The sequence below is a fragment of the Plutella xylostella genome, chromosome 4, assembly GCF_932276165.1.
Source record: "Plutella xylostella chromosome 4, ilPluXylo3.1, whole genome shotgun sequence".
Classification (NCBI taxonomy): Eukaryota; Metazoa; Arthropoda; class Insecta; order Lepidoptera; family Plutellidae; genus Plutella; species Plutella xylostella.
In genome coordinates this window covers 5,973,782-6,000,347 of record NC_063984.1, presented here as the reverse complement: position 1 = coordinate 6,000,347, position 26,566 = coordinate 5,973,782, and the positions used below count along the sequence as shown (strand labels likewise).

Here is a 26,566-nt window from a genome sequence, read left to right as displayed (position 1 = left end):
TATTTGCGGGTACCATTTCTTCACCTTCAAGTTAATTGAAGATAAACACTTACAATCTAGCTATCATGTACCTAAAAGTACAAGGTGCAATTGAATGTTTTCACTGAAATCAGATTTATTTTATTTATGGTATTACTTAGTAGCAGTATGTATGGTTATGCTATCTCAACACGCAAGCATAATCATATTTTAATCGTGACACTTGAACCCTTAGGCATTTTTGTTAACACTAATTTATGGCTACCCATCTTTTTGTTGAACATAACTCTTTCGGCTGAGTTTAAATGAAATATATCTCGAAGCGTCCGTAGTCGAGCGGGCCTCAGTAATCGTAACTGATCGCTGAGGTTAAGCAACAACTGACACGGTCAGCCATTGGATGGGTGACCAATTTCAAGTGGTGCTTTTCTGGACGCTTCCGTGCTTCGGACGGCACGTTAAGCCGTGGGTCCCGGTTGCTGCTTCGGCAGCAGTCGTTAAGCCTAGTCAGAGGCCTTCGGGCGGCTTGAAAACATCTGACAGTCGGGTTGCCCACTTACCCGACAACTCTCTCAGCACAAGCTTGCTTGTGTTGGGGTCCACCAACCCGCACTTGGCCAGCGTGGTGGACTAGGCCTAAACCCTTCCTTCATTGGAAGGAGACCCGTGCCCCAGCAGTGGGGACGTAATGGGTCGTGATGATGATGATATCTCTGATGCTATGGAACATGTTAAAGAATAAATTTTATAATAATGCCATAAGGATGTGATCGTATAAATCAAGAATGTTGTCTGTATGCGGTTTCCCTGCAGTCTGCGAGCCACTCGGGCCCAGCGCCGATCGTACACCTACTTACTACCAGTCTGTATGTTATCCCTGACCTCACCTATCAAGTGCAAATTCGAATTTTCAAAATGAAATTTGGCTAATTTATCACTCAAATGACTTATAGTGCATAAAACATACCGCAATTTCACGATCAATGAAAAAGCTCCTTTTCCGTTTAGGAGAAATCTGGTGCTTGTCACAGGAACTTTCAAAAATACTTACAGTTTGTTAATAATATTATTAAGCTTAAAATTCTTTAATTTCAACAACTCCTAAATAATATTTTAAACCAGTTAACCCAGTAGAAAACTCCAAACTCCTTTCTAATACCCCCTCACCCAGAAAGCTCTCAAAGACGTTCAAAAAACGAACACCGTTCAATGAACTGATGAGTTTTTTTCTTAATTTAGCATAGAGGTTAGGTGTCCGCACTGCAAGGAGGTTTGAATAAATCCGTTAAGGGCGCACATGCCGCGGCGGGTGCTCCCTCAATCTTGAGGGTGCCGTAGGGTTGCCCCGGGATGGCTTGTCGATATTCTACCGATATCGATGTTTGTAGGTGATGGAATCGAGGACATATTATTGTTCTGCGAAATATAAATCTGCGAAATTTATTGCATTTTATTTGTAATATATAAAAATATAAGTTAAAACAAAATAAGTGTATAAAATTGTCCATCATTAAGACATCAGCGGAGTCATGGAGACATTTTTTTTCCTTCGTTAGATTAGATAGTTTTATCCGTGCGAGGTTCGTAGCGTCTATCGCGGGCGCCGTAGCTCACTGGGCTCCGCTCTCCGTCGTAGCACCTGCCGCTCACAACCCCATGCTATATTTTATTCCACTTAATCGTCCTTTCCGTTATATTACCTGTTTTTTATCCCGTATTTAAAGCAAATATTCCTGTTTTTAAACGCCACTATGTCCATCCGTCCGTCCTATTAACTATAATAGACACTTTTAATTGAGAATCTATAAAAGGTTTCGCGAACTGCGGGCCTTATAAGGCAGAAACATTCATCACAGGCGCGCGGCTCTCATCTGCCCAATTAATAAAAGTTGACTTTAAGAAACAGCAAGCGGCGGCGGCGGCCGGTTCTGCAGCTGAAGCCTCCCTCCAAACATTCTATTTTGATTCTGCTATTAACTACAAGTTTTGCTTTATTTCTCAGTAGATACAGGCTTTGATTATGTATGATGCGCAGTTGTTGCTTTTGTTTTCATTAAAGTAGTGGTATGCGAAATGCCTTAAGCTTAACTGAATAGATGAGGGACCAGCGGAATAAATTACACTGTAGTGATACAGGCGGCACAACTGCTCCGCACCCCCATAATGCGTTCGGCTGCGACCGTTACATTCACCAGGACGGGCTGTCCCAAGATGTTTTTTTTCCTGATAGCGGCATCGCTATAAAAAAATACACCTTCGTGAATCACAAATACAATCGCGATATCTCCAATCCGGCCTCATTAATTCCCTCGAAAAAGAGGCTTCGAATCAAAATTCGAACAAAGGGAGAAAACAAAAACAGTAACAGAAAAAGGTGAATAAAAAGTGGATGAGCGCGTGCCGGGGCGACATGTGCACGCGCCGCGCATCCTCGCTAACGGGCCGTGACGCGCCCCCCCGCCCCCGCCCCGCCGCCCTGCCCCGCGCCGCCCCCGCCCCGCGTCCCGCCCGCGCGCCCGCCGGCACGCGCTTGCCGTTATGTATATTTTCTCCCCGAGTGCACTCCTGCCCGCTCCCCCCTCGCTTCAACCCCCGGAGCCCTCCGCTGAAGCACTATCCTGAAACCGTACAACCTCCCCAAACGTAACCAGAGCAGATTAAACCGCTAAACTTCCCGAGATTCTAATGCAGCCATCGACGTGTTAAATCCTAATTACAATGCGATTATGTGTCAAATCACTTAGCTACTAATAACGTCGTATCGCTGAGCTAAATCGCGCTATATATGAAATTTCGATTAATCGAATTAAAATATCCTTTCAGTCATGTCGTTCTTCGAATGTTGTATTTGATTGTTCGTAACTTCGATCAGGTTCGTAATTGTTATCTTATACCAACCTACTCAAAATAAAATTTACAAAAGACGAAACCTTATTTAAAAGCAATTTAAACGCAAAATCCATGTTAATCAAGTTGAATAATTTGAATATCACCCACTCTTATCAATGGCATGCCAAATAATGCTAAACACTTAAGACTAATTAGAATAAGCAATCTTTCGGAGTGTGTTGACATGACAATGTTTTCGACGTAGTATTTTGGTATCATGAATTAAATAGTGTTGGCCGAGAAAAGCCTTCTAAGTGTTTTCTAATCAGGCCCCGCCCCGCCGCCCGTGGACCAATGGCGCGCCGGGGGCGGGGCCTCGCGTCTAACGCCGCCGCCGCCGCCGCTCTAATCTCAACGCGGGGATTCACAGATTATCCAACTTTCAGCTACTGAAAGTAAACAAACGATTACTAACGCTCGGACAAGTTAAATCTAAGCTTATTTTGTCGAGGCGCCTACTTGATTTTAACATTTTAACGACCGATAGCATGAATAATATTAATTGAAATAGTAGCTTATGTACTTAGAAGCAAAATATTTCACACTAAAAAAAGTTTTGCACTTGGCAAAACAGAAATCTCCAAAAGTACAAAATAGCATTAGCTATAGGAACTATATATACTTGTAAGTAACATATATATTTTTATAGACAATCTTGTTATTAATAATGACTACCCACTTCAACAAGATTCCATGAAGCCAGGTAATGAAACTTTACAAAATGAAACTATTAATTTAAAGATGGCACGGTCTAGTAATTAGAATGCATATAACATTATCACATGATATTATGCAGTTTCCAAACAGCACCGCTATTACGCGGAGTTCATAAGCCGCAAGCTGTTACGATCCATAATAGGATAGTTTAAATGTCACCCGGCCGGCAACCGCTTATTTCAGGGCATTAATACTAAAAAGCAATTTTTCTGAGCCTCAGTGTAATGCAACTGACAATTAGCTGGTCCTAGTCCCGCGGGCTCCCGTGATGCGCCTGCGCAGGGCGCGCTGCCGAGCGCGTCATTACTGCGCCGATTAGAGTGCGCAGATTAAAGCGTTAAGCGCAAAATGAGCTGTAAGCTTCACCGAGCTCGAGACACACAATTACAATCACGTGGCGGTGATGAGCCGAGCCCCGGGCGCCCGCCACTTATTTCAGGCATCTCGTCTCTCAACTAACTGCATTCATGTTATTTCAGGTGTGCCATGACTAATTGTCGCAGCCTGAAATTTTTCAGCTTTTGTCCGGTAAACACCGTGAAATCCGTATATAAAACTGTGCGTGTTCGGTTTTAAGCATTGTGATAGGTCCATGAAAGGCGTAAAACGTTTCGTAAACGGTTTCAGCATTCACTTTTTGTTGCGAAGCTCTTCAGAGCTACAGGTTCAACACATGATCGTGTGGAAGCCAGGGCGCGTCGCGAGCCACCTGTCAAGTGGCTGTTTCATCAAATCATTTCTTTATTGCGCAGCCTCCAGCGGGCGCAGTTTTTGTGCCGTTTTGAAAAAGGAACGTGGCTGTGGGAGCTCGGTCGGGTAGGTCGGGGCTCGCCGCGCTGCCTTCAGTCAGGTGGCAGGCGCCGCGCGCGACACACCGCTCCGACCGTCCCCGACACTCTTCACTGTCGCACCACACACGGAAATATTATAAAACATTCAAGTCAATAATAATAAAATGAAAATTAATTGTGCCGGCCGCAAGTTCTAAATAAACATTGAAAACTACTGAGTGCCTGAAAGTGACTTGCTATAAGGAAGTTTCAGTTCCCGCCGCCCACGGTAAGTCCCGCCCGCCCAACTTTTTACTGCACTTTTCCATGTTTTGACAAAACTGCATTTTTAAACAATTATTATTAAGTTAGCTGCCTAAAATTAATATAATTGATTGAATGTTCCTAATTAATACTAACCCTTACTATGCTTTTTTAATCTAAATACGGTATGTCTAATACGATAATTAATATTAAGTATTACTAAGTATCAAATCTAGGAATTACCTATTATTGCTTATTTGCATGTCAATATTGAAAATTGTTTCTGCTAATTTTTTATCTACTATAATTAAATGCCTTTCTACTCGTCACTTGCACTAATCAATTGTGTAAAAGGAGCTTAAATCAGTCCTCAAATCAGTCGTACTTTATTCCGACCCACTTAAATCAGATAAAAAACAATAGAAGCTGTAAAAAATATGAAGCAACACTCGCGAAGGTTTCTACTGCCAACTGTCCACATAAAGCTGTGCAATTTACATAAATAATACAATATGTATATATACTATTATGTGCTTAGTATATACTTCCTCAATACACTTCAGCTATTATTCATACTTAGTATTAATAATAATTTTCAGGATTTCAGCGAAATATCGAAATTATTTTAAAACAGAATTAGAACAATATTGGTTTGGCACCGTCGCACTTAGGATTTGGTTTATTTTTCTTTCTTATAACTTATATAACTTTTTACATCAAAATCTTTTCAGCCATTTAGTAGTTCAGAGTATCTCATTAACTTAATGAAAAATAAAACTTAATGAAAGCACTCAGATGAAAAACAAAACAAGCGGGCTTCGCATGCTATTCAGTTTATCCTACAGACTCCTAGGAGTCCTACGTAAAGCTAGGGCACTGTACAATATTCTAGGTATGCTAGTGGACCTAGTGTCCACATTCCTGGCTGACAGGTACAGTAAGCGCGCATGCATCTGGGCGCATCTAGGGAAGTAGGTTTTATCCCGTGTAGCATGCGTGTATGTAGGTACTATCGGGGAATGTGAATTATATTATGAAGCCATTAACACTTATATTATGTACAACGAGTTGCACGCTTGTTTTAAAATCGTGCCAGCATGGATTTACCCGTTAGTAACATTACCTAAGTTTTTCAATCTTATCGTTCTAACGTTCTTTACGAAGCTCATAAAATTCTAATATGTAAAGTTAACAATATAGTTATTTTATAAAAGAATAAATAAATGTTCCCGTACTACAAATGTATATTTAATAATTGCAATTTATAGAACACACACCATATTTCATATGAACACCTTCGGTATGATTCATACTGAAATTTGCAAATTATGAACACTTTTGATTTCGTGAACTGAAATAGCTACCAGTACTTTTGATCTTAATTGGTACGCATTGAGGCCTAATTTTGAACTGCGAGTATTTTATTTAAATAGCCTATAAATAATAATACTATTGGTACTACACCCGTGAAAACTGAAAACATCTGTAACCTACAAGTCAGTGCAATGTGACTTTGTTGCGAAGATCGTTCCCGCCACGCCACGTGTGACTGTGAACACAAACCAAATTCGGTATACGTAGTTTGATAAACGTACTTTTTCATTTATAATAAATTATATTAATTATATTTGAAAATGAGCATCATATCTTCATTTCAAGTACTGAAGTAATCAATAATTGTTTACTTTAATTAAAATATTTTTAACATTTCACGTTGAACATAATAGCTATACCTACAGTATCTATCACCAATCAACTTAGATAAGCAGTTAACATCATCCGAAGTTTTCATTTCAGTGGATACTTAACTTGTACTTATAAGCTTCCCGCTACTCAACTCTGAAGTTTAGTCCAAACAGTTACTGAGTGCCCCACTGAAGCTAACTAAAAGGAGTACTTAGGTCCTTCCCTAGTTTCATAGATACATAAGCAATTAATATAATTAGAGCAAAGATTGATTTTTTCACCATTTGCTATAGTTCCCAGCACGTGCAAAGATACTGTCATTGTATGTAATTGCCCCTTTGATAATGCAACTGCTTATTAAAAATTGCCGCAGTTACATTTTTATTAAAAAAAAAACGTTAACTCTTAGCATATGCATTTAAAAATCCGAGGCTTCAATTTATAATACCAATAAGGGCTGGTTTTCTATCAAGAAGTAAAAAAAACAATTGATAATAAACACTAGGTAAAATGAGGAAAAATCTGATAAGGGCCTTACTCGTCTTATCATCTTAATTAATGTAAAACAGGGATGGGTAAAGGTTTCACCAATCGTAATGACAACATTATACGCGATAACAATTAACAATTTCGCCAAATCATCCCTCAAATTATGGCATCATTAATTTAGATTTTGTTACATAAGCAATTACGTTAATCCACCCATAGTAAATATTCCAAATACAGGATGTTAAATTTAAAAAAAAAACCTTTTTTATAGAACCTTTGTTGGTCACCTGACTTTTTACAATGGGAACTTATTTCTTTTTTCACGATTTTACATAAGTCGTTCAGAATCACTCCTAGAGTCACCCTGTTTCAGCTTAGTAAACCGGGTTCCGCTCATCTGGCATAATCTTTATTGACCAAAACTCATTTAGCATAACTCGTATGGTCTAAACTTTTTTGGCCGAACCATCACTTTGCCAAGACTTATGTGGCATAAGGCTCGTTTCGTCTAAAACTCTTTAGGCACAATCTTTAAACACCTAAGTTTCGTTTGCTCAAATTTATGTTCGTCTATACCTATGTATAATCTTGTTTCTCCTAATGTTATCTTAATAAATAATATATTAAGTATGTAGTAAATGTACAAATTGTGGTATTTTTCTCCTACATCCCGAAAATCATGATATTGTATGATCAAAAAATCGAAAGTTAACGGCCAATATAACTATTACAAACCCCATGTGATCGAAACCTAAAAATAGGTGCGACGACGAGCAAAGCGAGGAGGAGCGTGTTAGGTGCACATGTTCATCAAAACCAAAGCGGAGCGCAGCGAAGCGGAGCGGAGCGTTTTCCAAACAGCGGAAACAATACAAGGCACCAGTTTGCACTATGTAGGGAGACGCTCCGTCAAAGTTAAAGCCAAACGAATATTATTACTTTGTATAAACCTATGCCATAGCATTATTAGGCTATTCAAGATTTGGCCATACCATTATTAGGCTAAACAATGTTATGCTAAATAACTTTTTACTAAACGAGATTTATGCCATACGATTTTCGGCGTAACGAGACTTTGACCAAACGTTACTATGCAATACGAGATTAGGCAAAAAAATCTTATGCCAAAAAAGGTAGAACCTAGTAAACCACTTCTGCGACACCCTGTATAGGCCCGCGAAGGTTAATGCGTATTACCGTAATGAAGATTGTGTGGACGTTTGCATTATTAATGCGCGTACGCAGCGGTGGCCACTTCCATTATTGTGATTCTTCATTTAGTTGATTGAGCTTTTAATACTGTCGACGCGGCCCTTAGTGAATCGAGTAATCAGAGTGTGCGGACAAATAGCGCCGGTCGCCGGTACTGGGGTAATGGCGGCCGGCACGGATAGGCAGCGATCATATCACAACTTTCGCCTTCACTATGAATTAGCTGTGACATCTTGATACAGATCTACTTCCCAATATTGAATTGATTAGTTCTTAGGGCAGGCACGCGAGTATTGGTTGCTTTTTATTTGATTTGTATTTGAATGTCATTGATTTTTTATTCAGGGTACAATGAGGTACTTACCTATACTTAGATACGTAGTAGGATTATGTTTATTTACACATTATGTAATTGTAGATTGTGATATAATTTTATACTTAGTACATTATTACTTAACTCCTGAAGGAGATAATGGTATGAATACCCATTATAAAGGGTATTAAAAAAAGAGTTCAGCATGAGTCCCCTTTTCGGCTTACTATAGCTTTCAGCTTCACGAAGCTGTCACTTTCAGAACATTCTGTAGACCTTCGCTTTGTAAAGAAACTGCCAATTATCCTGTCAAAGACCTTCTGCATTCCCTTTCTTCTCCCAGCAATAACATTAGTGTTCCCTTTTCAGATGTCTCGTCACATGCTGCTGCCGCGGCTGGCGGAGTTCCCCCCCGCACCACCCCCCGCGTACCGCTACCCCTCCCCCGCGCGCAGCGAGTCACCCCCCGCCTCGCCGCGCTCACCCCCGCGCTCGCCCGCTGACCTCCTACACCTGGGAGATCTGGAGATCGCTGGGCGCGCACTCAAGCAGTATGCCAGAGCTACTGGTAAGGAAATAGGAGCTATTCTATTCTTAGATGGGGCAAGTTCCTGAACGTAGTTCTCTCAAATGGAACCTTTGTACATATCCCCTTAATTTCAGCTCAGCCAGCCTAGCTCCCGAGTCAACTGGAGCAGCAGGCCTGGGTGGTGCAATCTGAGATATAGAATATATACTGTGTTTGGATGAGTAATGGGTTGATTGTATTGCAGGTGTCATGAATAATGGAGTGTGACAAATGTAATTATTGCGTGAAATGAGAACAAATGGAAATCTCGTAACTGGGAGTGTGTTGTTAAAATTTATCAAATCTGGTTTTCAATCTATTAATTGATAGGTTAATTTCGTATTTTTTATGGTAGTTATACAAATAACTGAAGTATGTCAGGTTTCAGGTTAGTATTTGGAATATTGGTCCTGGAATTGTAAATTTAGAAAAATCTATAATAAAGTTTACAGAAAATTCACGTTTTATATTTATACTGAATCCAGTGCTGCAGACTGCACAAGTCTAGAATATAACAAGTAGGTTGCATTTATAGGTACTTATTACAGCAGAAAGATCCACTTGTTCAAATTCAGTCTCAACAAATGCAGTTCCATTTAACATTTAAAAATGTAAGGCTTGTTCGATATTTGAATTTAAATTTTTGTATTGTCTCTTGCGAGAGGTCGCGTCCTCTGCTTGTTGGTACCTACTCGTATGTACCTAACTTGCGTCAGGCTGCAGACAACTGAAAATCTGTGCAAACACACTGCAGACGAAACTCATTGCATAGGTATTGTGAAATATTGTTCAAGGATTTCTAGTCAAAATTATTTCCATTTGTTCGTCTTTTTTGTTATTTAGTTTCAAGAATAATTTTCTGTTCTCATGAATCTCAACCGCTTTACAAAACGATAACTTTTCTTTTTTATATTTGAAACTCGCGTTAAATTAAAGTCATATTATAATCATGTGTAAACTCTAGTACCTACCTACCTAGACAAAAAAAAAAGCTTCGTTATAGTAGGTACGCTTGAGTTACCGCTTTTCTATCAGGTAAAGTAGCGGTCAAAGAGTAGCATGTTAGCATTACCTCTTAAGAATACTAACTACTGAACATATATTATTCTAACAGCACCACTTCCTCCACAGAGCTGGGCGCACTCATGTACTGCAGCGGGCTGGGCGCGCTGTACGGCGGCGGCGTGTGGCCGCTGCTGCTGCGCCGCCCGCCCTCGCCGCCCGCCCTCGTGCACGACGCCCGCCACACACCGCCCAGAGACGGTACGTGCTTACTGTGTTTATAGCTCTGCTGCTGAGATAATCGTCTAGTATGAATATTTTTCTTAAGTAGATACGTACGTATTATTGGAAGATCAATCTGTAAAGAATGATATATTTTTACGAGCCTAGTAAATTAAGCATACCTTTCTACCTGCTTAACTTAGGGATCCATATCAAGCCTTAAAGCCGTACGCTGTACGCAAAGCAATCGCGCACCGTTGCTCACCTCGTCCTCCTTAAGCGATATGCTCATCCTAATTAGAATAGCTATCAGTGTAAGTGGGGTGCCGAATAATAACTCTGCGAAACGCGCGCCGTAAGTGGTAGTTACGAGCGCGGCACTCGTTTTTGAGTCGTTTACCTCCGAGGTGTATTTCAGCTTTCCGAGTCGTCATCATATACTACGAGACGTCTTCGGGAAATTTGAACCCTGAGACGGAAGGAATAAGGACTTCGTCGATGTTAGATTGGCTTTAAATACTCTAGTAATACCTACGTTGAATTGTTTATTCAAATTAGGCGTTATCCGTCGGCGGCGCGGCTACGGTCGTTGCTCGATGATAAGCGATAAGAGGAACGAGTTTGTAAAATTGTCATACATAGCATGTGAATTTTTTTTGGTCGACAGATATTGTAACGACTTGTAAGTAGCTATTTACATAAAGCTAGTCTGACCCAGATGGTGGTATAATAGGTGGTAGATACTTTATCACCAGCGGCAGTGGAAAATCAATATTTACATTTTTTTTCATAGAAAACAATCATAATATCTTTACATACATTGCACCTAGGTATGTAGGTTTAAAGTTGTGTAACGAATGTGTAATAAATAAATAATTATTATACATATATATACTTACATACATCCGCGTGGTAGGTATTCTATTCTAACTCAAACATTGACGCAACTGTCGGAGACAGCTGTGACTATGTGATCAAAGATTTTCACGCTTGAATATATTGTAGTATGTAATACGCAGACCTATGATTACATATAATTTTACTGTAAGAATTGTTTGAATTAATTTAAGGTGCAGAGTTGCAGACGTCCCATTCGTCTCTTATGACTTTGGAGAGTCAAACGGTTATCCAGAGTACATAGATAATTAATAATTCAAGCTGCATAATATTTCGTGCGTCAGCAAACAAAAGAGAAAAATACTTTTTGTTATCGTTTAAATATGTTCAAATATTGCTTTTTCAAACAAAGCTACAAGGAAAAATATTGTCTGCAGATGATGAAGAAGAGTTACCACTGAACCTGTCGACGAAGAACCGTCAAATCTGGTCCCCGGGCAGCGCGTGCGAGCGCGAGGGCCGCGCGGGGGGCGGGGGCGGCGGGGGCGAGTCCCCGCCCGGCTCGTGGGACGCCGACGACGACTCCGCGCCGCTGGAGCTGGTGAAGCGCTGCCACAGCAGCCCCGAGCAGCGCGCGCGCAGCGCCGAGCCGCGCCGCTGCCCCTCTGCGCCCGCGCCGCTGCCGCACCCCCCCGCGCGCGCCGCACCCACCGACATCAGCTTCTCACTCCTCGCCAAGAACGAAAACAAAAGTGAAAAAACATTCCAGGTATGTAAACAGTTTAACAAGCACACGCACGGACATAAGCAGATGCAAGGACGCTACTAACCCACAAACCTGTTGGCAAATCTTAATAAACACACATATCCTACGGCTCGCAGATAACTGTGCAGTTTCCGTTCGAAACGTTTTAAAATAACCAACCAGTTTCCGTTTTAGTTGTCGATAAATCAAATAGCAAAAACTGGGCATGCCTATAATGAGTGGGCCGCGCGAGTGGACGCGCGTCGCCGCGCACTTTACTCTTCTTGCTCTTCTTCTTTCTGACCATTTTTGTCTTTTTAATTTTTTCTCTGGGAGCCGCAGCCGTTATAAAAATCCGCATCGGTTTTAATCAAAATTCCGACTTTTAATATCACGGCGCGGCAACTTATAATTGGACGAATAATTACCTTGTGTCATACTGCGATAAAAACGTTGCAACGGCAGACGACGTTTTCCACACTTTATCATTAAATTAAGTGGTAGCATTCATTCGGCGATGCCGATGCGGCGTTGATAGGCATAAACGAATCCGGTTCGGAGGTGCCGCCTTCCTATAAAACTGTTATTGAGTTGAGGTTTACCGGCTCAAGTGCGCCAGTGACAAACTAATTTATTGCGGCTGTAACAATTACTGCGGCGGGTGTAATGTGGCCGAGCTGCCGGCCTCATTCCTGCCATGTAGCGGGAGCGCCACGCGCCCGCCACGCGACCCTACCCTACCCTCTCTCTGCACTTATCTAAAAACTAACAATTTCTTATACCTAGTACCTACTTAGAAAAAAAAAACTTCCGTTTATTGAAATATTGAATGAAAAGCTATCTAAGTATAACTGTGTCTATCAAAGACTGTAACAGATTGTTTCTACTTTTAAATTCTTAAGTACAAAAAAAACTGACAGCTAGAATCCTTAAAAAATGCCTCCCCACAAATAACAATAAAGCGATAACCATATTGTGGGCAATCACCCCCAGCACCTGTGTTGTTTATGCTGAAGCGAGTGCATCGAGGACGTAAAAAAGCCGCTTAAAAAAGTATCAGTTTTTGTATTTGGGAGCACGCGGCAGCTGCCGCCAACTGTCACCGGCCCGCGCAGGCTAGCTCGCCACATACCGTGAACCTTCACTATAACCTGTACACACACGGTCGTAGGGATACAAATTATCAGTACTTACTTAACTAAAAATCTAAATTGTCTCAAAGGAATACTTTATTCACGAAAAAAAGTTCCGAATGTAAAAACCTGGCGCCAAACCTACATCACGTGTATGATGAGGCTCCATACATTCCAGCAGAAACAACTGATCAAATAAATCAACACCGGCACTGTAGGGCTCCTTTGTCTTATTCAATAGCAATGTGTGAACAAGACGGAATCCTCTTTGTTATTGTAATTATGTCTAATCTGTGCGTGCTTGTGGCGTGCAACTGGGTTAGTTGCTACGAGAACTGATCAAATATCTGGTAGACCTCTGTTCCTATAAGTATAAAATTTAACTAAATTTCTTCCGTATTTTCCCACCTTCTAATATTATGTAGGTTACGTAGGGTAGCTTATACGTACTCACAGTGGTACCTACGTACTAAGTATGTATATAAAGTAAAAAAAAAAAAAAAAAAGAATAACAAAGGGAACATTTATAACATTTTAAATTCAAAATTCAAACTACGGCAAAGAAAAATCCTTTATCGTACAATTATCTACCGAGGTACGTGTAAAATAATAACCCGTTGATTGAAACTAATTACTGGGCTGTAAAAAATACGTAAAGCATGTGTATAATATGAAAGAAGGAAATCAAAGAAATAGTAAAATTAAAGGTTGAGACGCCTATTATTAGCAGAGTGAGTGGTCGTGAGTGATGGCGAATGTCGCTGTCAACTGTTGCCATAAACCCGATTGCGCTATTTAAGCTCTACGTAGAGGCTCTGTAAAATACATTTTTTGTAAGAAACTACCTTAAAAACAACGATATGTCTCTAGAAAGTGTTCTACTATTTAGAAATTCAATTGGATATCATTTAATTATCGGAACGTAGTAATTACACGGGTCTTACATATTTTATTTAAACTCTTTTTTTATCACGCTCGTTCCCCTTGGCATCTATAATTTAAACGAAGATTGTGTGGAACGAAAGAAACGTAACAATACTTTTTCATTGGTTTTTTTCCCAGCTGAATCGATACACTGTAGTTAGAACATACCCCTTATTAAGTATCTATTAAATACAATGTAAGTAACATTAATAAGTATTGTTAATTAAAATGATGTAATGTTGTTCGCAGTGCAAGCAGTGCGGCAAGTGCTTCAAGCGGTCGAGCACGCTGTCCACGCACCTGCTCATCCACTCGGACACGCGGCCCTACCCCTGCCAGTACTGCGGCAAGCGATTCCACCAGAAGTCGGACATGAAGAAGCACACCTACATACACACAGGTTAGTAATCTCGATGAATGCTGCTCAGTGGATCTATTGGGCGAAGGAGCCACCTCGAGTGATGTTACGATAAGTATATCCTTTTACGATAATACGTTAGCAGCACTCTGACTGGCCAAACCGATTACGGTGATGAGAGTTGTTGATTCTTCATTTTGTGTCGGTGGTGGTAAGGTATAGCTGTTGACCAACATATATATGCTGTAAATTTCAAGTTAAATCCTGTATGCTGAGTTACAGCAGCTTAAACAGCTCAGATACCTACTTGTTAACAGAATAGAAAAATCTAACAGAGGATAAATTGGTCAAGTTACGTACCAAGTAACTCTATGTATAATGGATATGTTGTATTGAGGCTCTTTTCGTGCAGGCCAGTCATCGATCCGACAATCACAGTCAGAAACTACTAGCCTATAATTTAACAACTTATCTGAGACAAGTGAAATTACCTAGTTACCTATGATGACATGTTGTTGTGTCACCGCGGCCGCCCATTATTCCACCCTGTCCGAAGTTTGTCTCGGCGGTGTGAAAAACACCACCTTTATGAAGAACGCGTGCAGTAGGCTAGTGGGATTGCATTTATAATTCATAGTATTATGTCCTTAGAGCTTTTGTTAAGTCAAAAGCTCTATCACACGTTTAGGCATAGTTGTTCGTTATACATACATAGTTTAAACCAAGATTATAATGTATCTAACTACTTAGATCCTTTCCATACCAATAAAATGAATGAATGATCAAGTCAATAGTCATAAATATTGAAATGAATGCCTAATAAATCGTGTAAAATGCAGTTAATCCGCGGGCTAGCCTGCAGTCGCGGAGTGAGACAAGTTCATTAAATCGGAGGCGTATACATCCAATAAAAGCAATCGACGTGGGCCGTCGTCGTGGCGATGTCGCGGGAATTAAACATTAAAATGCTGTGCAATTACCTTTTCGACGTCAAATCGCAGCCGGTTCACGAAGCGCTAATGAATTTGCAATGAGCAAAAAATCCGCTCGCAGTGGACGACAGCCGCCGTCGTCAATGAGCCAGCCTTGCCGAGGTCGCCGTCACCCGACCATCCTCTTTTTATCGATCATACCCGTTCCCAGGCTCCGCTCTTATCTTTAATAATAATAAATCTCATTGATTTCAACTTATTAAAATCGAGCCACTGAGCTTTTAACAACTTTTTATTTTGAACCGGCCGAATACGTAAGCATCAAGCCTCGCTGCCATATCTTTGTATAGCGAACGTGCAGATTGATGCCGCCGTGCGGTAAACAAGCTCCGCTTTAAAAAATCAAGTGGCGACATATTTGTCGTCGGTGGCTCGTCTCGTCTGTCGGAGTCGGGCTTCGAATGATTTACAGCCACCATACAAGGAGGCTGTCCTCCCGATAAATACCTCATCATCAATATTCGAAAATGCAGCTCGCCGCAATTAGCCTCGCAGCCTTCACGAGCCTTCACGTGCCGCGGACGAGCGCGTAGCAAAAAACCAAACGTAGTCCTGCCTTAAACAACTAACTTTACTTTTGTTCTTCTAAAATTATTATCAACTTGTCAGTAGCCCTAAAGGTTAGTTGATGTTGATATGGACGTGGTTTTCATTCACTTTCAGATAAGTAATTTAAATTAGCAAAGATTGACACTACCTATAGAAGCTGTAGCTAACAAATGCATTTCGTTGGTTGCAGGGGAGAAGCCGCACAAGTGCGTGGTGTGCTCGAAGGCGTTCAGCCAGAGCTCGAACCTGATCACGCACATGCGCAAGCACACGGGCTACAAGCCCTTCTCCTGCGGGCTCTGCGACAAGGCCTTCCAGAGGAAGGTGGACCTGCGCCGCCACCGCGACTCGCAGCACGGCGAGGCCGCCCCCGCGCCGCTCGCGCCCCGCCCGCCCTACCGCTACTTCAGCGACGCGCTCGCCAACTGAAACAGAAAATACACCAGTGACAGCACATGTCAGTTTAATAATCAAGAGTGGATTTGCCATGCCATGTACAAATTAAAATTGTCTCTGTACCAATGAGCAGTAGCATAAGAGGCTGTACGCAGATTTGTGTAAATATACCTAGTTAACTTGTTACCTTATCACGCCCAAGTGCCTTAGTGATGCCTGTAAAGATGTGTGAGATGGTGTGAGAGTATGAATGAATGGGGGAGCTATTTACAATTATTTATTACCAGCATCCGTCCGGTTTGCGTGATAGTAGATGTTTACCTATTAGTACTGATTGTGAGTTGACCACACAAGTCATGTTTTACTAGCTATAAGTTTGTAAAGTCTTTAAAACCAAAGTAAAGTGTCTGATTAGTCGAGTGTGAAACGCTTTATTTATAAATCTACGTGTTTAAGTCTAATAACTAAGTTAACTTAGGTTGGTAAAGATTTATGGGCATACCTATAAGTTGTCTATGTAAATATTTTGCCTAATTAGGTATAATTTTCTATTGTAATTAATTTAAGAAATTGAGACCTAGAATTTATTTTATAAATATCTACCGAGAATTATCATTCCTTTATCGTACTTGGGTAAAGTAGGTATGATTTTGTGTTACCTACAGGTCATTATATGAGCCAGACATAAGTCTGGATAACTAGTTACTTAACTACTTACCTATTTGTTTGTGCTTTCAACCAAGTTTGTTACCAGTTGCATTTTATAACTTTTACATGAATACCTACCTAATTAGATTTTTTTCAGTAAATAACTACCAACTACGAATGAAAATTCATACCTCTATTATGTTGATACCAGTTTACTTTGAAACTTAGTTATACTTTTAGCCTTAATAATTTGATGAAGCAACTGGGTACATTTCAACTACCTAAGTACCTATTATGTACTAATAGTTGTAGACATTATTTTTCATTGTGACTGAAATTTTAGACTACTTATTTAATTTAGTCAGATAGGTAGTAATAACAGAATTTAAGATAAGTAGTTTAGTCAAGGCAAAATTCTAAATATTACCTAAAAATGCGCATTGATGATGTCGTATATTAAAATTATGTGGATTATTACCTAATAATGTAATTGCACTTTATGTTTTTTTTGTGACGTCTTTGTGATATTGAGATGAGATGTGAGAAATTCGGCATAGCCTTTTATAGGGTTAGACGTAAGGATTAATTAAAAGAATGAAAGAATTTCGGGTGATTTTAAAGCACGTGATGCAATAACGGCTAGAACACCAAAGAGTTGTCTTTATGTTAGCTTACCATCGTCATCGTCTACGACCGACTAATGTTCGAATTCACCTCGAGAAGCTCATGATTATACCTATAGCTACTACTACTGACGACCGAATGGCGTAGTGGTTAGTGACCCTGACTACTGAGCCGAAGGTCCCGGGTTCGATTCCCGGCTGGGGCAGATATTTGTTTAAACACAGATATTTGTTCTCGGGTCTTGGGTGTTGATATTTATTTATATTTAGTAGGTATCTATCTATGTATTTGTGTAGATATATCAGCTGTCCGATACCCATAACACAGGTTCTGCCTAGCTTGGGGTCGGATGGCCGTGTGTGAGATGTCCCCACATATTATATTATTATATTATTATTACTACTGCTTTTCATTCAAGATTAAGGCCAATTTATAATAAATGTTTAAGAAGTTTCAGTAAACAGTTATTTGATTTAAAACACATGCAATCCCCCTGATGTCATGTCCCGAATATCTAGAGAACTTAGTTAAAATTTTTCAACCTATTAAGTACTCGTAATAAATGATATCAACCTACCTGGATCTTTCATCTCAACAAGACCATGTTTAGTATAACTAAGATAAAGTTCTGCATTTTATAGGTTTACGTGTAGGTATACTTATAGCCTATGGAACTTTTACCGACATTACGATTTATGAAACAGGCCTTACTATCAAAATCTAAATTTAAAACGATACCTAGGTACTAAGTGAAAACAAATGTGTTAAATATTAAATAAAAATACTATTGTAATAACTAATAATCTTAAATGTAAGTTATTTATGAATAAGGTCAGTTTTAAATAAAATAAAAGATTAGACCCAGCCGATAAAACTTTTATTTGATTTCCCTCCATAAATTAGATTTATATGAAATTGAAAAATAAAAATACTGAATTCTACATGATTTGAGAACCCCTGATTTTTACGGAACATACTTTATTTTGTTTTGGTATATGACCTAGGCCATCACTCCACGCAGTTTGTCGGGCACCATACGATCATCCATGAGTTTTCCGTGGAAAATGGGAAATTCCTAAGTAAAACAAAAGATGTAAGTTTGATAAGTATTGAAATATTAGACTTACGGTCAGCTAACTATGTAATAAAGGTACTTAATATTATAATTATATATATAGGTACGCCTAAGTACTCAATTTTATTTTTATAGTCCATTCTGTTACTCTGTAGTCTCTGTACCAAATTAGAAGTCGGTATTAAGACTTATTTGTTGCCCAAGACAAGTCACATCATCATGCCAGCTAGGAGACCTACTTAGTATATATCGGCGCTACAAATGCCGGTACAGTATGAAGGTTCTTTACTAGTTCATTTATCTTTATAAAAAGAGCAGCCTTTCCTACGAAGTGATCACGCACTCATCTTCATACAATAGGTAAGTACCTCCTTATATAAGTAGGTCATGTGTAATTGTGTATCATTAACAATCATAAAACAAATAACTACACGCCTTGCGATCAGATTTAGCTCCCTCTATCTGTTCTTCCCTCCACCTGCAATCAAAGTCCATAAAGGTAACTTATTCAACAGACCCGTCCGTGCGTCCCCTAAGCAATAATTACAACCGATTGTATACTACGGCAGACCATCAAAAGATAAAATATCAACATTACGTAGGTACCTGCCTAGTAGACATCGCCATATAAACAATCAGCCCCGAGTGATATTAAAGAACTGCCCTGGAGGGTTAACTAGGTACTCTAGCTCAACAAAAAACTAACGAATGAGAGTTGTCATGCAATCGGTACTTTTAATACATCAAAATAGATTCGTAGTTAGCGTTGCAAAGCTCTGAAGTTAGTTTTTCGTATGCTAGAGCCGCCCCGCGCCACCATATTCACTTAGGATTAATGGTGTTTGTCATAGCATTTTCATTTGATTCCTTCAAAGAGTAATTGCTGTACTTACTACGTTATGAAATCAAAATATGGACGATATTCTGTGTGATTGATACCTATTGTTTGTTTGTATGTATTTGAATGTACGTACCTGCCTAACGATGTCCCTGTTGATTAAAACCAAAAAACGCTTTAGCGGTTTGGCCGTGTACCTACGTTATGTAAGTAAGTAAGTAAGTACCTAGGTTACGTTAAAACCATAAACCATTTGAGACATACTTAGGTATTTTTAAACAACATTTATTAAGTAAGTACTTAGGTACTTACTTGCTAAAAATTATTAAGTACTTAAAAGTCTATCATTTCTTTGCAGTTTCACTGCATAAAATTCATCTCCGTCAAGCACTACAAGAATTGTACGTACCTACCTAACTAATTATGTACTTAAATATGTAAGGTATTGATACTTACCTAACATACCTAGGTACATAATTTAATAAGTAGGGGCATTCAACAAAGTTCTCAGATAATCCTTACTGACCCGATTTAACCCTTTAGCACTAATGCATTGCATCTATTTATTGTGCGCTGCCTACACAGCCATAATCCGGCTTCAGTTGAAGCTCTACGAAGTACCTACCCAGCTACCCACCTATTTTTACATACGTACTTAACCCTTCTCTATATGAATGTAAACTGAATCCTTAGAAAACTCAACTACTCTGAGTGGGTTTATCTTTCCGAGTAACGTTACTGGTTGGATGCATGGGAAACCTATAAGTTGGGCGTGGCCAGATTAAATCGTTAACCTATTCATCTAATTTACTTACCTTATCGTAGTTGGCCAGTTTAATTTTTATACTTACCGTTATCTAAATGGTTCCTAACCAGAATAAGAAGTGTTCCTATAAGAAGTGTTGGGATGACCTCGTGTTTTCGATGTGAGTAAGTAAATATATTTTTTCATAACTACCTTATGAAGTTTTCAAATTTAATGTTGCATTATTTCTCATAATTGCTGTATTTGTATAATTGTCCTATTCAGAATACCTGATAACGGTCCAGTTCTTCATCATCGGCCTGTCATCGTCCACAACCACAACTGGAAGCGCCACAGGACACTGTCCTCGGCCTCAGCCGTGGTACAGACACCACCGGATACCTGTGCCTGTGTGAGGTCGTGGGTGCAGCGGCACAGGGCCGGAGGGCGTTCCACGCTACGCTCGCCAGTAGGTACGTGGTCTCGTTTCGATCTTGTAGCGTCCTAGTCCTTATCTGCCCGAGCTCGAGGGGATTCCTGTGCCTACAAGTTTGATTTTTGCAACTGTCGAACATGACTTCCGTCATCTTGAAGTTCGTACTAAACCCTACTGGAAAAGGGCATTATGATTAGCTATTCAGTAATCTATTGATAAAGGCTCAATTAAGGCCACTTATAATAATATATTAACACATGTTGTTTGACAGATTTTATAACTAATTTCTTGAGTATTCCTAATATTCTAATGATGGAATGCAACTCTGATAGCCCATTTACATTCGCGTACGAGTCGCGAGGCGAGCGACGAGATGCGAGTGTGAACAGACGCTCGCGGCTCGCCTTGTCCCTCGTCTGTACATAATAATAAGTTTTTTTTAGATAAATGAAGTACCTACTTAAATATTTGTTTTTATCTATTTTGTAAATATTATGAAATGGAAACTGTCAAATGGGGGTAGAGAATATAATTTTGTATAAATATTTAGTCAAAAAAAAAGGTAATAAGGAATGAAAAGAAGTAAGTGATTGCAGAAAAAGATAAAATATATTATGAATGATTTAGAGTGTATAACACTTTTATCACTGTCTCAACATAGTAGTTTCAGTAACATGCTTTTGGGGTTGTTTCAGTCGTCCCAGTTGACTTGATGGCAGTCGTGCCACATAAATGTTCCCTTGAGAGTCTGTGGGGCGTCCATGGCCAGGTACAGGGGGGCGTGGGCACCTCGCTCCGGAGTGAAGTCCCCCATGCCTTTAGTCATATCCGTTTTAACAAAACCTGGGTGAACACAGTTTATTGATATATCTTTTCCTTCTCTTAAAAACTGTCTCTGTTGCACAAATGTTAAAGCTGACATTGCCACTTTTGATACTTTGTAGTCACCATAATGCCCAGCATAGGAAATAAATGGAATCTTCCCATTTTTTGCTGCCTGCAGGAAGTCATTCACAAACTGCAGAATTTCATCTACTGTTAGATCCTCTTTGACTAATGTATCGAGCCAAATTTGTTTTTTAATGTTAGATAACAAACCCCAATCACTGCTGATGTTAATAACACGGGCATCGTTTTTTAAAAGTGGATATAGTATTTTCGACACTGTGAGTAAGCTCATAAAATTTGTATCTATGAGTCTTTTACTGTCTTCATAATTTGAAACTGATTTATCGAAGTCCAATATGCCAGCGTTATTCACCAATACATCGATGCCAGAGTGATTTCTTGTGATGTGTTCGGCAAACTGTTGTAAGCTCTCTTCACTGGTGACATCTAGGAGGTGGAAGGCGGGATGGAGTCCAGATTCTTCACACTGTTTCACAGCTTGTCTTCCTCTTTCTTCATTTCTAGCTGTGAGGTACACAACACCATCGAATTTACGGCATAAACCTTTTACAATCTCAAATCCAATACCACGATTACTTCCTGTGACGACTGCTACTTTGGTATCCATTATATCCTTATGTACAAGAAATATTACAAGAAAATAAAATATCTACAAACGATTAACTTAAATTTATTTATCAGACAACAAATGACATTCCTCTCGCCCGGTCATTTTTGACGTTTTGAAATCAATAGACAAGACAAACCAAACTCTATACCTAACCTATGTCAATAACTCAGCTGTTGATATTTTTTTCAACATTCCGTATCTTAACTCAATAGTTTTGAATTCGGGAATCAGTAATGGATAAGTTGGCTCAACCCTAATTTTGGGCAGCATAATCCAAGCTCGAACCTATATTATTATTCTGAACACTTTGGCCGCGTCCTCGGATCAGCGGGCGATGCATGCCAGCGATAGTCAGAGGGCTCCGGGCAGCTTCAAAACATCTGATAGTCGGGTAGGTATCACTTACCCGTTAACTCTCAAGCAAGCTTGTGCTGAGGTCCACCAATGCGCACTGAGCACGTGTGGTGGACTATACCTAATCCCTTAGTCCTTCATTGCAAGGTGATCTGTGCCCCAGCAGTAAGGACGTGATGGATTGTGATGATGAGTGGAATACTATACTATCCATGACAATGAATTGTAATGATCACCAAGGATATGTGAGGGTAGTAAATAAAGTCTACACATAATATACGTTTATAAAACCAATTTTTAATCAATAGGATATAACTATACAAATGCCTATTGCGCGCGATAAAGGAAGAGTACGTGCATTTCTTACATAATTATTATCAATCGTCATGATTCTTAAATATCCACTTTACCATCTTTAGGATAAAATTTTAACTCAATCACACATTTTAATATTATTTACAATATTTCATGCTCAAAAACATACTTACAGGTACAGACCAACACTATACCTAAATACTTAAATAAATTTATAGTAGGTAGTTTAGAAAGCATTCACTTATAATTTTAATTCATTGGAATATTTTTCTATAGTTATGTATCATACTAGTTTCTAATCAATTTTTACAGCAGCATATATTTTTCGGATGAATGTGTATGCAGCGAAAAATCCTATTGTTCCCGTTAGGAGCCAGAACGTCAACACCATCAAACCTGAAAAATTTCACAAAAACTCGTTAAACTTATAACAACTCTCTTTTTGCGTCAAGTTTAAAATAAAATAGTACAAAAATACGGAGTTATTTCTTCTTGTTAATTTATGGAATTTTAGTCTGAAATAAATTATTTGAATTGAATAGCAATCTCTACCAGACAATCTTTTATTTAGCTTAGCACGAAGTATGATTAGACAGAGGCAGTATTACAGCACATACACACTGAGTTTTAAAAGTAATTAGTATAAGATATAAAAAAATACCTGTGTAGCCCATGTACAACAAAGTAGGTATAAATTCTGTTATTTCTAACTTCGTGAAGAAATAAAATATTGAATATATCAATATGTACACGGACGAGCCCCCAGAAACAATGAAGCTTTTCCACCACCAGTGGTAATCCTGAAAATGGAAACGCAATTTTAAAGACTTCAAACATATTTACAATACAATATACAATGTATTATCAATGTTTCATTCATTATTATAAGGCTTATAAAAAAACAAAATAGAGAATTTCGATGAATTTTTACTTGTAATTAAAGTTGATAAATTAAAGGAGGAGAGTATAACAATTTACCTCTCCACATAGCTGGAAGTACACCATCACGACGGATATTTGCGACACCGACACCACAAGTATCCAGAATACGAGGAACAGGAATCCAAATAGATAGTAAAATTGGTTCTCCCAAAGAGCATTTAATATAAAGAATAATTCAATAAATACTGCTCCAAACGGGAGAATCCCGGCCATTATTATGCTGAAACAATAAACAAAAATAATTGAATAGTTGTTGCTAAGTGCAATGATAAATAAATGAAGTATAGAGAAGATTCAATTTCGTACTAACTTTTAGTACCTACACCATAGATTTACTACACAAGGCCTTGCCTTGTATAGGTATCAAATTTGGAATGCGCGGGATTCGAACCCGCAGAACCAGGCTACATTATCAAGTTACTGCTGCCTATTCCCTAAGTCGTCTAGTTATAATTTCATCAATGCCATACTCACCAAACATAAATATTCATGTACCACACTTGTTCCGGGACCTTTCTAGGTATGAAGTTGGTTCTCACTGGATGTTGGAAAGGTTGTTTGCGACATCCAAAGTAGTATCCTAAATATACTAATGGCAGTGATATGCAAAACCAGAGGCAGAGAAGTGCCATCATTGTGGAGAATGGAACTGCCCCACTGGAATGTTTGCCGAGTATGAAGAAATTGAGGAAGAAGCAGGTGCCAAAGACAACGGCTGGATAGATGGTGGCAGTGAGGAAGGCCGCCTGCCGCCACTGCTTGCCCTTCAGGGTGGTGTATAGTCGCGCGGAGTAGTAGCCCGCGATCAATCCCATGAACACATATAGGAGGATGGCAGCAGTCATCAGAGCCCCACGGCTGGCCGGTGACAGCATCCCAAGCATTGCAACAACTGAAAACAATCATATGTAATGAATAGCGGAAACTATGTTATACACTAGCAACTAGCAACATTGGTTGTACAATGTACAACTAGTTTTGCACCTGTTTCAAGGTCTAATTTTATTGTTGCATTTCTCAATCATAATTTAGTAAATAGCGTTATATCTTACAGATGGTTATGAGTGACATCAGAAAAACTTGTATGCCACTCCCAATAACAGCAGCGAACAGCATTCTCTGAGGCGGAGGACGGAACACATCCCCATGCACCAGCTTCCAACCCGTCTCCTCCACCATGTCATCCAAAATGTCATCCGAGTTGTATTTGGCAATATCCTTTCTTAGTGTCCTCACCATGATCATAGTGAGTATACCTGATAACCAAATTGTCAAATTATTAATAGAACAGAATATTATAAGAGCAAAGAAATTAGCTAACTAAATCATTCTCACCTGATAAAAAGAATAGCACTACTAAAGAGTTGATGATAGAAAACCAATGAATTTGTACATCTTTCATTCCCATTCCCAGGTAGATGTCCCACCGAGAAGCCCAGCTGATGTCCGACTCTCCCCATTCCACGGAATATGTGAAAAACAGTCTAGTTCCAGATTCTTCATTGACTAGTTGTGGCTTGGCATCAACACCATATATTTGCCGTTCAGATGGCAATAGGCAGGAGTCATCTATGAATACCATCTCATCTTTATCTACTGATAAAGCTTCAACTTCAAAGCCAACAACCCGATAAGAATCACTGAAAATATATTTAGTAATTTAACTTAAAAACATTACATTACAATATGTTATGTCTACAAGTGTATAAGTTTAACCTGTAATTAATATACCTACTTTAAGCATTTATAAAAATACCTAGCTAATTAGAGTGTACTACCCCGAGAAACAATTGTATTGTTTGGGGTGTAATGCATAAATGTATGTCTTGTTTGAAAATGAATAAACGTTTTTTTTTTTTTATGTTTTATGGTGTGTAGTGTACACAAACATTACCTACACATTATAATTATTTATTGTTATAACTTACTGGTTATATTTGTGGTATTTCAGTAAGAATTTTAGATGGTTATTGATGTAAGCTTTTCCCTTTGCCATGAATCCAAGTCGGTATCCTTGTTCAATGGATGTATCTGAGGTTTCAGGATTTATATATCTGGTGGCAACTGGCAAATTATCTATCAACCTGGAATATAATAATATTTTATTAATGGGATCAGACAATAAAATATTAAAAGTGTTATCAGTCTTATACTTAACTAAACACATAGGTAACTGAAAAAAACTTACAAATGCACATAATATTTGTGTTCAATACGACTAGCTACTTTTTCAGATTCTTCCACACTCCAGTTAATAGGTTCATCTTTCTTATGGCAGAGTAGTCGGCACTTAATGTTCTCTGCCATGTGAACTTCATAGGGAGTGTTTACTATTCGGTCCCCACGCAATACTTCACCCAGGTTTTCAGATTTATACACAATTGTACCATTTTTCGGCAAACAAAATCTCAGTGAATAGTATTCATACGGAAGTTGAGTGTGGGTGCTAGTCATCTTAACAGCTTTAACTTCAATTTTTTGGCCCTTTTTGAACGCCACTGGAGCCACTCCGGGTATATAAAATCCATTAACGTAAAGAAATCCATTTATAAACACCAAAAACCAATGCAACTGGGACTGAAATAAAAGAAAATTAGTAAACAAACATCTTTAACACAATAAACATTATGTAAAAAAGGGCTATTACTTACTAATAACATCTTCGCTATATAGGTATTTTAATTAACCTAACGCTTAGATATTTGTTCATTCCATTTGTTTCAACAATTAATAAATCCCCTTTAAAAGAAACTTTAATATGTATCTAAAAATTAAAACTAGGTACAAAAAATTTCAGCGATTGCGATGCGGTGACAGCGCCTGACAGCTTTGTGGTAGGTAGATCTGTCTGTGGGTGACAGCTGACATGACAGTAAATAACCGACATACTACCGAAGGTGTCGGGGCACCGACACACTAGCGGACGCGGCTGATATTGTGCACGGTCTTTTGGGACAGTTCGGTTCGTGCCAGATCGCTCTCGGACGTCTGAAAGCTGAACGACGAAGACGTCCGAGAGCGATCT

The 26,566-nt window shown here is 39.1% G+C and overlaps 3 protein-coding genes across 3 annotated transcripts; 1 reads left to right on the top strand and 2 right to left on the bottom strand.

The window, feature by feature from the left end:
- Positions 1–4,122: 4,122 nt before the first annotated feature.
- LOC105384072 (zinc finger protein 79) lies at positions 4,123–17,441 on the top strand. Its single transcript, XM_038121316.2, has 6 exons — positions 4,123–4,644; positions 8,689–8,887; positions 10,019–10,150; positions 11,386–11,717; positions 14,000–14,150; positions 15,840–17,441. Exons 2-6 carry the CDS (start codon positions 8,689–8,691, stop codon positions 16,076–16,078), a joined length of 1,053 nt encoding a protein of 350 aa, XP_037977244.2. The 5' UTR covers positions 4,123–4,644; the 3' UTR covers positions 16,079–17,441.
- A 3,557-nt stretch (positions 17,442–20,998) lies between these two features.
- On the bottom strand, positions 20,999–22,046 carry LOC105384073 (carbonyl reductase [NADPH] 1). Its single transcript, XM_011554239.3, has one exon. It carries the CDS (start codon positions 21,925–21,927, stop codon positions 21,103–21,105), a length of 825 nt encoding a protein of 274 aa, XP_011552541.3. The 5' UTR covers positions 21,928–22,046; the 3' UTR covers positions 20,999–21,102.
- Positions 22,047–22,561: 515 nt separating this feature from the next.
- LOC105384074 (transmembrane 9 superfamily member 4) lies at positions 22,562–26,373 on the bottom strand. Its single transcript, XM_011554240.3, has 9 exons — positions 26,193–26,373; positions 25,730–26,118; positions 25,470–25,625; positions 24,877–25,181; positions 24,594–24,797; positions 24,016–24,433; positions 23,578–23,761; positions 23,261–23,399; positions 22,562–22,995 (listed from the first exon to the last, which is right to left on the bottom strand). Exons 1-9 carry the CDS (start codon positions 26,199–26,201, stop codon positions 22,895–22,897), a joined length of 1,905 nt encoding a protein of 634 aa, XP_011552542.1. The 5' UTR covers positions 26,202–26,373; the 3' UTR covers positions 22,562–22,894.
- Between the last annotated feature and the right edge of the window lie 193 nt (positions 26,374–26,566).